Raw genomic sequence first — 17794 nt, forward strand, 5'->3', positions numbered from 1 at the left:
GATTTGATCTATCAAAATTAAAAAAAACGTAACCTAACCTCGTTACACTTTGCACGAATTTCGGATTTTTACATAGCGTCCAAGGTTTGAATCTAGGCCTAAATATTTCTTATAAGATGCCTAACTGTGGGATAATAATGCTAATAATGATAAGAAAATAAACTTAATTGCAACATTAATGTTTAATAATAACAAAAAGTGATGGCAGTGATGTGATAGCCGAGTGGTTAAGAAACTCGGCCTCTCGAGCGAGGGGCCCGAGGTTCAAATCCCAACCATGCACCTCTAATTTTTCAAAATTATGTGCGTATTAGAAATTTATAATCACTTGCTTAAATGGTGAAGGAAAACATTGGGAGAAAACTAGCATACATGAGAGATTTATAGAAAAAAATCTCAACGGTATCAAGCCTAATGCTTCTCATTCTGAGAGGAGACCAGTGGGACAATAATAGGTTGATGATGAATAACAAAAATTCGCACTTTTTTATAAAATACCAAATTCCGAACACCCTGTGCTACGTCACGTGACGCGACGTGACGTTAGGGGTCGTTGACCCACTGAAACGAAGCTTTATTAAGGTTGTTAAACAGGTGTAAACTATTATGGGGCTTAATTAACGTGCTTAAAGCTGTTTGCGCATGCGCTTTACTACTAAATAAATATTGAAGACGAGTGAAGCTTGTCAGCTTCCCAGCCGTTCCAGGTTCGATTCTCGGTCACGCAATTTTTTTTATAATATAGAAGTAGCAGACGAGTATGTGATCCACCTGATGGTAAGTGGCTACTGCCGCCCATGGACATCTATAATCAACCCCAGATAGGATTAGATATTCCTACCTGAGGTCGGCCCCAGATGCGCCGCTACACCTGAGGACTAAGCTGGAGCGCCTCGGAAAACTATGTCTCCTTTACCACACTTCAAACCAGAACACAGCAGCGCTTAACTCAACTTATATATAAAATGCCACAATATCTACCTTCAATTCTATTTATATATAAAAAATCGTAATATAACGTTATTCGTAACCAACTGAGCGATCATGTACAGTGGTCGTTGACTCCCCGATAATAACTATTTACCCCACCATTTCCTTATTTATGTTGTAATTACTGTAATTTTATAATAATGTTGTTGGAATGGAATGTAATAGGACTTTTATATTATTTTATTTATGTACATAAATCGTATATAATATAGGAGTAGCAGACGTGAAGGTGGCAGAACATTTATGGTTCGACTCTGGCGGCACCACCGCCACACCTATTTCTGTTATAACAGCAGTGTTAGGCGCTGCTGTGTTCTGGTTTGAGTGTGGTAAGGGAGACATACTTTTCCGAGGCGTTCCAACTTAGTCCTAAGTAGCGACGCATCTATGGCCGACCTCAGGTAGGAATATCTAATCCTATCTGGGGTTGGTTACAGATGTCCATGGGCGGCAGTAGCCACTTACCATCAGGTGGACTGCATGCTCGTCTGCTACTCCTATATTATAAAAAAGTCCACCTGATGGTAAGCTATTACCGCCCCTGTACATTTGTAATTAACCCGAGATAGGATTAAATCCAAACTGAGATCGGTCACAGATGCGCCGCTACTGTGGACTAAGCTGGAACGCCTCGGAAATGTATGTCTCCGTTACCACCCTTCAAACCAGGACATAGCAGCACTTAACAATGAGCCACAAAGGGTTTTAAGCATCTTTTTTGCAAGTTATGTCATCATGTTACAAGGTTTTGTCGTATTTTGGTCTGATAACATAGTAATTGTGTATAAAAATAACAGACACGTAACAACTATCGGAAAGCAGGCGACAATGACCTGGTATCGGTCATATCGAATACGTCAGCTCACCTGCTTTGCTGTTTTTTATGTTTATTTTTATTATTTATTTTAGACACAACAACAGCATAACATACAAACATTCACATTCGTATTGACAACATACGCTTAAATAACATAGAACGCTCCGGGTTCAATCCCCGTTAAAACAAATCTCCAAATTACTCGTTTTATTCTTTAAAAATATAAAAAGGTACTCATTACAGATACCCCTTTCTATCCGAAAAAACAGGTATTCATGTATATTTTAAACTTCTGTAACGTTAATAAAAAAAAAACAACGGGGTGCACTCCGGGAGTGCCGGAAAAAGAGAAAACTTTTAAAACCTAACCTGAATATTAAAATATAATAAATAAAAAATGAAACTGACACCAATTGACATATTTTTTCTATCCTGACACCGGAACATCTTGAATTTTGCAGTTTGAAAAAAAAAATTCTTTGCCGTCTTATGAATTTTCGATCAGGACACGCAAACCTGACGCGAGTTTAACATTTTTTACCAATATTCATTACAATTACAATATACACAATAATACATATCTACATATATGGCAGTCTAAAACCCTAATTATTTGAAGTTGGTTAAAAAGCTCGAAATCAGACAAATACACAAGAATATCTAACCAAACATTCTAAAAATGAACAAGTACCTAAATAGTCAAGTTTACTCAAATTACAACAGATTGTAAGGCCTTGTTGGTCACTGGCGTCGTGTTACAACATATTAGGTGTATTCCTAGGGCACTTTGAGCCCTATTTGAAGGGCCTGAGGTTTGAAACTCTGTAAGATCTAGTACTAAGTACATGTAAGTGAATTGTATTTGATGTTGCTATGTATTGGGTTATTAATTAAACCTGTGCCTCATTCTTTAGCACGCTCTATACAGCAAACGGTTTGACTAATTTTAAGGGTGGTAGAACCCTATGTGGTTCGACTCGTGGCACCATCGCTACACCTATGTCTGCCTAATAACAGTTTTTTAGCGCTACTGTGTTATGGTTTGAAGGGTGTCGTAAGAGTGACATTTTTCCGAGGTGTTCCAGCTTACTCCTCAGGTAGGAATCTTATCATATCTGGGTTTGATTATAGATGTCCATAGGCGGCAGTAGCTTACTATCAGGTGGATTGCATGCTCGTCTGCTACTCCTATATTACTCGTACATACACCTATATTACATTAAAAAGCCGTAGCAGTTATAAATAAATTAATGTTGAAGAAAATTGACTCTTGTGCAATTCATGACTTAAGCAAAACGGCATCCAATTATCTTTTCTTTACGTTCTTATTTACCAATTATCTTTTCTTTACCTTTATATTTATCTTTATCCAATTAATCGTTACAACAATCGCTTCGCGTAGTATTGTGCGGTGTCAGTGACCGCTGACATCGAGCCAAAACTAAATTTAATTGAAATAAACAACGCAATAAACATAAAAATAATTTATCGTGAAATTATTACTCACAGGTCGAAATCTATGAATATATTTTTGTAATACACAGATTCTAATGTAATGTTTATTTACGATAGCAATTTTTGTGGCATTAATATAAGATACATTTTGTTATTATTATGAATACGTTGTTATTATTTGTCGAATTGAAATTTGAATATGGAAACATAAAATGCGTATAAATATTTAACATTACAATTTGAAATACAAAATGTAAATGTAATACAAATAAAAATAATTTATCATAAAAATATTTACATTAATATTTGTAGGTTTTATACGATGTAGTTTTTACCCGACTGCCAAGGAAGGGTTATGTTTTTCGCGCGTATCTTGTATGTTTGTCTTTCTTTATTTGATCGGATCTAATAAACGGCTGGATGAATTTCAACAGTTAAGGTGTCATTATATGTGTCCCAATGACCCGAGTGTCCTTAGATAGGTGTAAGTAAAAAAAAATCAAAATGGCGGATTTTTGGCGCGAAATAGTAACACATTTAAAAAAAAAAGTTAACCGAACCTATCGAGTAGGATATCAAATGAAAGGAAATTAAACAGAGATTATAAAAACATATTTGTTTATATATAAAACAGTAACGTGACTGATTGACTGACGAACTAAATGACTTTTTCATTTTTCAGAAATCACCGTACAGCCTAAACCAAGGACCTTACAGTTCTGAAATTTTGCACATAGGTTCTCTATATAGCGTGAATAAGTACTAAGAAAGGCATTTTGGAAATTCTACCCTTAAGATGGTAAAATAGGGGAAAACAGTTTTTTTGAAATCCTTTAATTTTGAAGCAACTACTATAAAATTTTGTATTTGCCTTTCTAGATAGGAACAAAGACGCACTTATTTATCCCGTTCCGAAAAATCAACCCCGTAGACGGTAAAATAAGGGTTAAAAGTTCATTTGAACAACCGTCCATTTTGAAGCAAATACTATGAAATTTTGTATCAGGCTTGTTGGATAAAAATAATGAAATTCTACCTCTAACGAGGTAAAATAATGACCGAAACAATGAATTACTGAAGTTATATATTTTATAGATCGTAAATTGGATTCTGTGGATTTTTTTTCGCGAAATAGTAACACGTTTTAAAATAAGTTAACCAAAACTATCGAGTAGGATGTCAAAGTAAAGAAAATTAAGAGGAGATTACACAAACATTATATAATATACTTATCTTATATAAAAAAATCTCGTGTTTGTTACCGTACTCCTCCGAAACGGCTTCACCGATTTTCACCAAATTTTATATACATATTCAGTAGGTCTGAGAATCGGCCACTATCTATTTTTTATTTACCCCTAAGTGATAAGGGTTGTTCACCCTTAACATTTTTTTATTTATATGGCAACAAAACGTTTGCCGGGTCCGCTAGTACATATATACTCGTATATACACATCGAGATGACTGTCTGACTAAATGAGTGAGATGCTGTGCCGGAGATCAACGCAAAGGAAAACCGCTGAACTTAAGCGTGCTGGAATGTTACACATAGGTTTTTTTTTAAAGCGTAAATGAGCACTACGAGGATAAAATAGGATAATATTGTTTGAAAATCTTTTGTTTTTGAAGCGGACACCTACTATGAAACTTTGTATTTGGCTTTCTGGATAAAAATAATGAAATGCCTATTTCACTGCTTTTGGAAATTCTACTTCAGCCTTTTTGGTGCAGTCGGGTTTTTGATTTTTTTAATTAATTACTTGTTATTTTATTATTCATGACTGACTGATATTTTTATTAGAAAATTTGATTAGAAGTATATATTTGAAATTGTTAATTTAGAAAATACAAATAATATTAATATCGTGAATTAGGAATTTAAGTCTTCTTTTAAAATAAGTAAGTCGTCTTTTAAGGTAGTGAAGCTTCTGACAATCTATTGAATATAACAAATTAATATTTTTTCAGTGTCAATTTAGAAAGTACAAATAATTTCATAATCGCTAATTAGGAATTTGAGTTAACTTTAAGAAGTTTCTTACAATTAATTTAATATAACAAATTATTAAATTTCCCACATTTTTAATTTACAAATAACTGTAAAATTTTACGCTCATATTATTTATATCAATACGAAACCAAATCCTATTTGTAGGAGACCAATCTTAAAATCTACTTTTAACCGATTTACCAAAAGATGGATGATCTGTCTATATTTAGTCCGTCTGGATCTGTACAGGCTAATTATGAATCAGCTCAATTGATTTTGACAGGACTTTACATAACGAAGAATTTTATTGAGAGCGACATTTATTACGTTTTCTTAAGTTGGTGCGAATAAACCTAAAAACCTTACACGATTTCGAGCTCTTGTAAATGTTTTCATAATATAATATTAATAGAATTATTGCTTTGCTGACTAACTTTTTTTTAATATCGAAAACTATACATTATAATGACAAATAAGAGAATTGTTAATTCTTTTTATTAATGATCATTAAATCAATATTTTCCCACGGCTGGGGACACCTCTCCGAGAGAAGGGTTTATAGTTTACACTTCAAATCATAGTGCACATTTGACCAAACGCAGATTAGTAGACTTCACTTTTAAGATATTTTTTTTACGTTTAGTCAAGTGCGTATTAGTAAGCTCACATACCATACATTACCTTATTCTAGCAAATAAAGATATATGAATATACCTTTTAGAACATTCTAGATCCAGATTTTATAGTGTTGTGTAGTGTAGATTCTAGATCTAGATACAAATGTCGCGTTTATAACTATAATATATTTTTGTAATACACAGATTCTAATGTAATTACAATCCAATTCAAATCCAATACACACATAATTTCAAAAAACCACTCCTTTGGATTCGAACCCGAACCTTCAGACTATCACTACCAAAATTCCCTTAATTTACTAGAAAAGTATTTTTTGCCACTCAAATTCGAACCCAAACCCCTTGTAATAGGCCACTAGCGCAGCGGGTAACGGTCATTAACCTCTTACCCGTGACGTAGACATTATTAAAATTCGGTTTCTGATAGCTTCAGCTGGTTCATTGACCCGTGACGTAGTGTGGAGGCGTGTCGCGGAAGATAGCTGGTAGAGCCATTTGATAGCTATAAGAGACATTTGATAGCTAGCAGAGTCCTTTGATAGCTGGAATAGCTATTTGATTAACGCTAGAAAAACTATTTGACAATTGCTAGAAAGGTTACTTGATAGCTAGAAGAGCCAGTTGATAGAAGATGAAAGCTAAAAAATACATGATAGATGCTAGAAAAGTCATTTGACAATTATTGCTAGAAGGGCTATTTGATAGCTAGAAGAACATTTTATATTCGCTAGAACAGCTATTTGATAGTCACAATAGATATTTGATACTAGAAGAAAACATGTGATAATTGTTAGATGACATATATAATAATTGTTAGAAAAACTATTTCATAATTGCTAGGAAAGCGATTTGTTAAAGCTACATAAGCCATTTGATAAGTAGAAGATACTTTTGAAATATCTGACGTACGATCTGTAGATATCATTAAAATTGATCTTTAATGATAAAAAAAAATCGAAGAAAAAACTGTCAAAACATTCGTTAATTAAAACTTGCCTGTCAAATAATTTAATATGACACAGGCTTGTAACCGTTATTAATAATTAATCTATCCTTTAGTCTACCAAAGATCGACATTACACAATTTCTATACAATTCGATCTTTGGTAGGTAAAAAATTGAACAGATTGATTATTGATAATGCGATAGAGCGAAGCATGGCTCAGTTGGTTCTCTTATAAAGACATACAAATCCATTCCAAGTACTGAGTGTCGTCGTATCATACCGAGCCTACTAAGGCAGCTCGCCTCACTTGCATCTATAAATAAAGGATCAGCTGATCGTGACGTCACCGGTCGCCGACCCCGTGACGTCACGGGCGGAATGCATAGCGGGGCCACCGTTACACCTTTCAAATTTGTTCGAATTTGGAATGCGTTTTGTTTTTATTGGAAGTTGCAATGTTTAATGGGTTTGGGAATTTTATGGTTGTGAACGGGAATTTTATTAATGGGAATATGTATGATGAAAATGCTGTAACTAGAATATTGATGTGGTACATACGTGAAGATAAAATATTAATAAATGTACATAATACATAAATAAACAATTATGATTCTGCTAAGTTCCTTATCAAAATATTTAAATAATTTTATGTAGACGATTTTAATTTGAGAAAGAAAATTTCTGAAAATTTAAATACCTTAAAAAATAATCTTAAAAAGTAAAATATATACTAATGAAATTATTTCAACTCAGATTAAAAACAATCTACAAATAATTTTCAAAACTATATATTTAAACGTTAAATTAAAATAAAATGAATCAGTTTTTAAACAATTATTGTTTAATCAGAATTGAGTTTTGATAATATTATTGTTTCAATATAAATGAAACGAAACGATCAAATAAATTAAAAACTGCAATTAAATAATAATATGATTGCAGATTATAAGAATTATAAAAATGTAATAAAAAATAATTGTAATGTTATAATATGAATATAAGTAACATTCACAATATATTAATTAAAAAACAGTAAAAGTGTTAAAACCTATTGTTGTAGCCTTCATTGTAATTAATTTAGGGTGCAACGGATATTGCGACAGACGGACAATGCGATTTAGCAATTGTCAAATGTTACGCGAAATAACAGGACAGCCATTGTTTTATATATTGTTATAATGCTTTTGTTTTATTAGCTACGCTTTAATTCATTGTTACTTTGTTAATTGGTATCTCTGAAACCGTTAAATTATACTTTTTATAAGTAGAAACGCATGCAGTCCACCTGATGGTAAGTGGCTACTGCCGCCCATGGACATCTGTAATCAACCCCAGATAAGATTGGATTCCTATATGAACTTGACCACAGATACATTGCTAATTGCTACTCCTGAGGACTCAGTTAGAAAGTCTTGGATAAGTATGTCTCCCTTATCACACCCTTCAAAGCGGAACCCTTTGTGATGCGACACCTGAGGCACCACCTATTTCTGTCTAATAACAGCAGTGTTAACCGCTGCTGTTATTAGTTCTGGTTTGAAGGGTGTGGTAAGGGAGACACACTTATCCAAGGCATTTCAGCTTAGTCCTCAGAGGTAGCGGTGCATCTGTGGCCGACCTCAGGATCTCATCTTATCTAGGATTACAGGCAGTAGCTACTTACCATCAGGTGGACTGCACACTCGTCTGCTACTTCTATATTATAAAAATATAACACAGCAGCGCTTAACTATAATATGACTCAATTAAACCACCATTTTATTCTTATCTAAATCCAAATTGTCAGTCAAAATTCATTTATAATGCCCGCTCTTAAATAATTGGTTATTAATTACAATTTAATTATTTAACCCATTAATTTATAATTTCTAGCGACACGTGTATCATTAAAGTTTTACGATTATTGATTTAATAATACATCTAATAAATCTGGAATTTATAAATTATTTAACTTAAATATTCACAAAATAATTTAGCGTGTAAATATTTTTTAATATTTGAATTTATAAACATTTATTAAAATTCGATTTCAATTTTTAAAAATGCTTAAAATTATATTTTCGGTAAAATTATGGAATTAATATCTAAGGCTATACAGAACATACAAAATTACAATTTTCACACAAAAAGTTTCAATTCCACATAGAACGAATTATAGAAGATATCTTCCATATAGATTGGTTTCCTCATATGTAAGTTAACTGCTTCGCGATAGAAATTAGTGTGACGGTGGTACCATACTGATCCAAACTTTCAAAGGGCTACACTAAATTGGAACTCCCTATGTGCCTAACGTTACTAGACTACGCCGGAACGCCTTACGTTCGTTGATATACGATACATCGTCGCTACTAATACGTATTAAATATTACAACTTAAGAATTTACACACACATACTATGATACCGTTATCGACTTTTATCACGGCTTTATAAGGTTCAAATTACGTTACCCACACGCACACAAGCAGAACCTATGATGCTCAAAGTATTTTCGACCTTATCAAGTGGGTGTAAGGTTGAGGGCCACTGGCGGTGGTAGATGGAGTCATCGGCCGCTGACCGACCTTGCCGCTAAGGTTAACGAACTGTAACCAAAAATGGCGGCGGCGTACGAAATTCAAATATTAACGGTCCGGAATTTTATTTGTGGTTGTTTTTTTTATTATGTAACCAGCCTGTTTTTTTCTAAATTAGGATGTTTTGTGGTTATGAAGGTTATTTGTGTGATTTAGTAGTGACATCATGTGGGGAGGTCCAGGTTCAAATCCGAGAGTTATCGACCGTTTAAATTTGTCATTTTTTGTTTTTTTTTTTAAACTTGCCTTTTATTAACAGTAATTAAATGCTTATTAAGGTTGTATTTGTAAATAGGTGGTAGGATTGTGTGTGGCCCAGGTTCGAATCCAAGATGAGAATTGATTCATACTTAAAATATGACGTGTCTTGGGCTCAAATCCAGATGTCTGGTGTGGGACTAAGTCTTAGGAGTAGATCACATTTATAAGTATATAATTACATTAAAGTATTAGAATTTAAAAAACATAGAAGTAGTAGAACGGTAGAAAATTATATATAGTGTGACCCGTCTTATGTAGGCGGCTTGATATAAGCAACGGTTTAATATAAATAGTTATTATAATCCACTATAAATAACGTATGTATAGCCCGCGTAAAACTGGTAGTCCGCTCTGAATATAGAAATGAATCGCGTCGCCATAGCAAATTGTATTGCGGACTAGCAGTTTGGCACGGACTGTAAGTTCCGAAAAGTTTTCTAGAGAAACACCTTACTCCCTCTGTAGTATGCATTGACATACACCAGAGAGCTCAACTAAAATGGTTTTTTACAACCTAAACTAACCTAACCTTTCTTTTGTTTCAGCCCAAATCGAGATAATCCCTTGCAAGGTGTGCGGAGACAAATCATCGGGGGTGCACTATGGGGTGATCACCTGCGAGGGGTGCAAAGGGTTCTTCAGACGCTCACAAAGTACAGGTCGGCATCTGATTTACTGTTATCAATGTTATTTGTTAAGTTTAGTCTGTAACTCCCTTTATGTCTACTGGGTTGTGTGTAATAGAAGGGTGTTATAACATGATGATGGTAGAAACTTTTATGGTTGCCTCCGGCGGCACCACCGTCACAACTATTTCTGTTATAACAGCAGTGTAACGTTACTGTGTTCTGGTTTGAAGGGTGTGGTAAGAGACTTAACGAGGCGTTACAATTTAGTCCTCAGTAACATGTGGCTGACTTTACATGGACTTGTAATCCTATGGGGTTGATTATAGATGGGCAGTGGCCACTTACCATCATGCATGCTCGTTTGCTACTTATATTTAAAAGGTTACTCCCCAGGGTAGTGGCTTACTTGTGTTGAATATTTTAAATCAAAGGTTTTTGACAAGGTTTACTGTTACAACATTTTTTTAATTCCCACTGCTGGGCACATATCTTGCCCACTTGAAGCATATTACACTATGCTTAGCGGGTTCGTGGAGGGACGTTGTAAAAGGTAGAACCAGTATGGTTCCAGTGGAGGTACCACCGTCACACCAATTTCTAGTGAAGCAGACTGCGTTTCAGTGGAAGGGTATGGATGTACTGACTCTTAGTACTCATAAGTGGCAAATAAAATACGAAATACGAGAAATTATAATTCTATTGCTTCTGAGTTTCTTTTTTATTGTTTGGTTCTTGAATGGAAGAACGACAAAAAATAACATTTACAATGATAACATTCTACAGATTGTATTTTAATAAGAATACATGCATAGAAATAGTAAAACATACTCCTTTAAATTCTTTACAGAGCACTGCAAAACATTTATCTATAACATTTATAGACACCTATTTTTTATTAAGTTAAGATTAAAACTACTTCGCAACAATCCGCTACAAATATGTATGATGGTATATATTTTAAACCATGCAGTAAGTAAGTAAGTACTTAGCGATTAACCGTCGTAGAGTCAACTTACCCTGATGATGCTCCGTTTTGGAGCGAAACACGTGTTGGTGGTGGTATGTATGGTGGTGTATATTTTTAATTTTTGCATCTGCATGCATCCTTTGAGGGAGGGAGGGTGGTACATACTGCATGGTTTAAAATATATACCATCATATATATTTGTAGCGGATTGTTGCTAAGTAGTTTTAATCTTAACTTAATAGCATGGATTTCCGCAAAGTAACGCCTGATACAATTAACTACCTATTTTTTTATTTTGAGCCCTACTGAAATCAAGTACAAATCCAGGGCCTTACGTTGTTGTCTACCTGTAATTTCAAAGTTGCTACAATATTACACTATTTTTCTCAGCTCCTACAAATAGACAAACACATTTTTCTTTCTTATGGTGTTAATAAGTATAAACAAAGATATGTAAGGGGTGCCAAGTGTACCAAGTTAGTCTTAAGGAGTAAGAAATGCATATGTGATCGATTTCAAGTATTATTAATGTTCATGGGTAGCAGCGCCCACTTAACATTAGACCTGTGGACTAGTTACATAGCACTAGTTACATAGCATAGGAATATTAACATAAAAACACTCAATTTATTATCCCATATAATACATAGAGAGTACGGATTTGGAGTCTATTAATTACTCGTCCATAATATAGCTTGCTAATCGTACTTTATATATTTTTGGTAGATTAGAATCTTTTAAACCTACTTTATATTATGATATATTTTGCCATATTAAGGTCTAAGGTTAGAGGTCTAACTCTATTTTCTTCCTCCTCCATAACTCAATTTTACGAGCACTTAGAAACCTATTCAATATCATTGACAATCATTATTATTAAAACAAATCATTATCATTAAAACTAGGGCCGGATTTTAGGGAGGGCAACCGGGGCGGCAGCACCGGGGCCTCCACAAAAGAGGGGCCCCCACAATAGAGACGTAGGATTTACTTTTTTTAAATCCGACTAGTAAACACTATTAAAAAAAAAATCTTTTCCTTTGATATTTTTTTTCGCTGTTTTACCTTTATCTACAGTACTTTGTACAAACATGAATACTAGAAGATCTACCTGCGTTTTACAATAAAATATTTATTGAAAAACTCAATAGAAAAAAAATTTCATTTTATTCGGAAAATAATTTGGGGCTAGGGGGCCTCCACTCCTTTGTTGTCCCAAGGCCTCTAGACCTCTAAATCCGGCCCTTATTAAAACCTTTTCTAATTTACACAATATTGTCCAACCATATCCATATTGCCCTTCCCCAAATTAATCGTCGTTATTAACACAGTAATTATTTTCAGTGGTGAACTACCAATGCCCGCGCAACAAGGCCTGCGTGGTGGACAGGGTGAATCGGAACCGTTGTCAATATTGCCGTCTACAGAAGTGCCTCAAGTTGGGAATGAGTCGCGATGGTGAGTACCTAATAATCATAACCATAATTGTTTATTTGCATGGAATAAGGTTAACAAAAGGTTTAAAATTACAAACGACTCAATAAAAAACAATTTACAATAACAATATCAATATGGGCAATATAATTCAATAAAAATAAAATACAATATAGTAGTATAGGGTAATGTGAGAAAATACAATATATTGTTGATAAAGTTGGTTGATAAATAAAATACATATTACCAAAAAATAAAATTGACAGAATTAATCCTTCTCTTTTAGAAAATAAAAATAACAAAATACAACATAGTAAACTTTGCAATGTATATTCCTGCTTATATATACTTACAATACAATACATTATTTAATTAAAATATATATTACAATAAAATATGGCAATTAATCTTTTATTTTTAGAAATAAATTAACCTGAGATGACAGAAACTATTTCCATTTCATGTTATTCTTTGCAATGTATATTCCTTCTTATATGTATATGCTTACAATACAATACAATAGTTGGATACAAATAAAAATTACAATAAAATTACGGCAATTAAACATTTTATGTTTTAAATAAATTAACCTGAGGTAATTTTCATAGCAACAGTTGTATGTAATCACCTCACCGGTATGAGGAAGTGGGGTCAACGGCCCCTTATCAGTGCTGATAACGCAATGGTTTGTATACAATCGTTGGTGATAACGTAGTCAATAAGAAATGTAGTCAACGTGATAAGGACGTTAGGCATTCGGGCTTGGCACATAGAGCGGTCCGGGTTCGATCCCAGAAAAAGAACTTAGTTTTCTTTTTTTTTTATTCCTGAAGGGAAACTTTAGCGTTGTGCACATTTTGAGATGGGTAAAAAATGGTAAAGTCGCGTGGTCTGATCGAGAATTCGTATCGTAATCGTAAGACGGCAAGCAAACTGCAAAAGTCAAGAAGTAATCCATTGTCAGCATAGAAAATATGTCAATGGGTGTCAGCTAATTTTTTTTATTATATTTTATTATTCAGGTTAGGTTTCGAAAGTTTTCTCTTCTGTCGGCACTCCCGGAGTGCAACCCGTTGATTTTTTTATAATGATAGTTAAACTATGTTCTGATTTAAAGGGTATAAGAGGCAAAACATTCCAATTTAGTCCTCAGGGAAAATACTTTTCAAAACTATGGAAAACTCAATCGGGAGGTCCGTGGCTCAAATCCCAGGCACCTCTGATTTTTTCAAAACTTATGTGCATATTAGACATAATTATCACTTGTTTAAACGGTGAAGGAAAACATCGTGAGAACCTACAATTCTGGAAGATCTTAAAAAAGGTGTGTGAGGTCCAGTACCAATACGAACTTGGCCACTAGGGATCACCCATCCAACTATTGACCCGATTGCTTAACTATAGACATTGCTATAAGGACAATTATAAGGACTGATGGCTTAAATTTACAAGCGAGTAAATGCCACTAAAGGTCACCCATCCGATTGTCGACCTGACTTAACTTTATTTATCTAATGACAACAATAAGATCTAACAGCTTAACTTATAAAGCAAAAAGTACCACCAACGGTCATCCATCTTGATTTAACTTAGTTCGTTTAACATCGACAGAAGCGGTTCGTTTAGTATTAATATTAATCGTTTAATTACAGTTAATTAGTATGTCAGTGATGTTACACTTATACTCAAGTGAATTACACAAGTGTATGTAATATAGTGATGTGCCAATATCGATAAAAAATATAAATAATATAAAATATCGTAGAATATGTAGTAGTATTAATAGAGAATCCGAAGGCACCACCGCCACACCTATTTCTGTTATAACAGCAGTGTTAAGCGCTGCTGTGTTCTGGTTTGAAGTGTGGTAAGAGACATACCAATTCCAACTTAGTCCTGAGTAGCGGCGCGTCTATGACCGATCTCAGATAGAAATCTAATCCCATCTGGGATTGATTAGAGATGTCCACAGCAGTAGCTACTTACCATCAGATGGGCTGCGTGTCTGCTACTCCTATATTATAAAAAAATAGTATATTTAAGATTTAATTTACTATTCAGGATTTAGCCTAAAAATCGGCCTTTTTCAAGTAAAACTCGACATGCAAAGGTATCGATAACCACCAACCCCCACCCATTGTGCAAGACTCGCGTACCGTAACGACACATATATATAAACAATGTCTATGTTTTTGTCCGTCACGTAAGAACACGCGATCTTACATAACCGGTGATATGTGGCACATGATGCGTTATGTAACTTTAGGAATGTGTTCAGACTAAAAATGTAGATAGTGTATTGATTTTATATTAATATTATTGTGGGTTCATATTATAGATAGATCCTTTTTAATAATTCCAAACGAAACTTAAATTTGTTGTTTTTTTTGGCTCTTGGGAAAGTAATAAATGTTTTTGTACAAAAAGTGACAGATAAGAACCGACACCAAAAAGTTTTTTTGCATACAAACCATTTTTTGGTAAATGGCTATAGACACTCATGGACATTTTTACCTTTTGAGAATTTTTGTATCAGGTATGCAGGTTTCCTTACGATGTTTTCCTTCACCGCTTAAGCAAGTGATAATTCATTGACAAAAATGAGGTGTAGTCTTTCTTTGTTTAGTCTGAGATGCTTAAATCTTGTTTTAAAGGTAGTAGAACTCCGGTTAGTCTACTGTGTCAGCGCCACACCCATTTCTGTCTAATAACAGCAGTGTAGCGCTGCTGTGTTCTGTTTGAGGTGTGGTAAGGAAGACATACTCTTCCGAGGCGTTCCAGCTTAGTCCTCAGGGGTAGCGGCGCATCTGTAGCCGACTTCAGGAGTTTAGTCTTATATGAAGTTAGTTACAAATGTCTATAGGCAATAATTACTTAAATTCATGAACAATTTGACAATATTTTTAATTTATCAAAATTTTTTTTCGTGATTGTTTTATGATACATTTAGTTTCTACCTCAATATGACGTCATTACTTCTTATGGGCGCTTAAGGAGACTTAACAATCAGTTTCTTAAAGAACTCATTGTTTTAAACATAATTTTCAAAACACAGCCTCAGTGCCATAGTGTTATGTGTAATATATTATTACAGTAGAGAAAATAAATCAAATTTACGACGAAACATTTTACAACGTTCATAAAACACAAAAGTCCTATTTTCTATACAATAATCTCTAAACAGAATACTATTGTACGCACACTTAGCCATTAACTCCACAGAGTTCACTGTTCCAAAACTAGGCAACCACGCAACAATGATCCCTATTGTAATACAAACACAAACGCAATACAGCTCTAGTTACAATGGACGAGGTCATCAGTCTCAAAGGAGTAGACACCATGTAAACGAATTAAAAGAAACGTCACCCAAACAAATTAAAAAAGCAACGAACTTCACACATTTGTACTATAAATCGTGTCAACTCAATCCGGTCGGTTAACCGGCAACGGGACGTATAACCGAACAAATTAAACAAGTAACGAATCACACGCACGTGTTCCACGTATCGTGACGATTCAATCCGGCCGGGTTATCGCCAACGGGAGTTACGTAGCAAGTCGTCATGTATATACGTCAGAGGTAAAGAGTTCGTTGTTCTACTAGGCAGTGTGCCAACGCCCCGTCGTCCTCACGCACACTACGACGCTATAGCAGGGCTACCAACCGTACTAAGAAATATAGTTATACTTTACAAGTATGTAATAAAGTGTTGACAATATATACAATACGCGACGTACTAGGTACATATTTGTTATGGAAGTATAGAATAAAAAATACTGTAATAGTTACTATGATAGGCACACATATTCTGGAGAAAATTCAATTTACTCATTTGTTTTATGAATATAGTATATTTTGTACATTTTTGCCTCTTTTAACATCTTTTCTATACAATATAATTGAAAATTAGACGAGCTTACCTGTAAGCGAAGTCTGATTATAATTTTATGAATGGTGATCTGAAATATAATTGAGAATTACAATGTAGTATCCTTCTTCCCACTCGTCGGCATCGCGATTGTTTAGCCTTTTAAAAACAAAAAAGTTTTAAGACCTCTGACACTGCGTATGACAGTGACACTATATTGACAGCTACCTCACTTAATTTAGAGTCTATCATTTCCAACTTAGTCTCCTTGATAATATGCATGCTGTCTATATCTAGGAGACTCTTTTGTTCTTATTGTTGCAGTATGGGTTTTGATTTTGGGAGGGTGGGTAATTATATTTCAGATCACCATTCATAAAATTATAATCAGACTTCGCTTACAGGTAAGCTCGTCTAATTTTCAATTTTATTTCATGGTGATCTGAAATATAATTGAGAATTACAATGTAGATGTTTAGAGACAACTGCAACAATGGAACATGTAATTAAATTAAAGATTTATTACCATACATATATATTATTATATGGATTTAATTACATTGCTGAATATTTATTCGTTCTGCATCATATGGATGAGATGTTGTGAAATCCATAGTGCTTAGTGAGATTTATTCTCAATAATAAAATATATATATAAAATATATATGAAAATACAACATGAAAATATCATATTAATAAGAAATTTTTCTCTTAATTAGGTATAATTATAAAATATACATAATTATTAGGATTGCTAATATTTACTCTTACTGTATAATATGGATGAAATGTTCTGAAACACATAGTACTAAGTGAGATTCCCTCTGAATTAGATGAAATAATATTCAGTGCAATAATAATGCAATATTTTTCTCTAAATATATTATTACTAAAATTGGCCAACAATAATAATAATAGTAATATTGCAATTTAGTCAGTATTAATGATTATTCAATTCAAGCTTTTGCACCTTGCAAAAAATAAATACATACAAGGTCGAAAATATGTTTTCTACCCTCTATAGTATGTCATAATTATGTGTAGAATTAATTACTTGGTCAATTTTATTGACACAAATAATACTATTTCCTTTGCTATGTAGCAATATATGTATAAATATGTTTCATATGTGATGTGCATTACATAATAATGTACTTTTATATAATACTATACTTATATGAACCAGTAGGTACAATGTATGTATTCCAATATTATTA

At 33.7% G+C, this 17794-nt stretch overlaps 1 protein-coding gene across 16 annotated transcripts in view; it reads left to right on the top strand.

Annotated features, from left to right (window-relative positions):
- Nucleotides 1-17794, top strand: part of Hr3 (nuclear hormone receptor 3 ROR-beta) — a 165977-nt gene that overhangs the window by 130548 nt on the left and 17635 nt on the right. For all 16 annotated transcript variants that reach the window (XM_073081715.1, XM_073081711.1, XM_073081710.1 and 13 more), the window contains 2 exons: nt 10221-10334; nt 12616-12729. In XM_073081715.1, coding sequence (XP_072937816.1) covers nt 10221-10334; nt 12616-12729 — 228 coding nt within the window. The remainder of the gene's footprint in view (nt 1-10220; nt 10335-12615; nt 12730-17794) is intronic.

The sequence above is a fragment of the Epargyreus clarus genome, unplaced genomic scaffold (assembly GCF_041222505.1).
Source record: "Epargyreus clarus isolate Ecla_fem2 unplaced genomic scaffold, WU_Ecla_fem_2.2 ptg000016l, whole genome shotgun sequence".
Classification (NCBI taxonomy): Eukaryota; Metazoa; Arthropoda; class Insecta; order Lepidoptera; family Hesperiidae; genus Epargyreus; species Epargyreus clarus.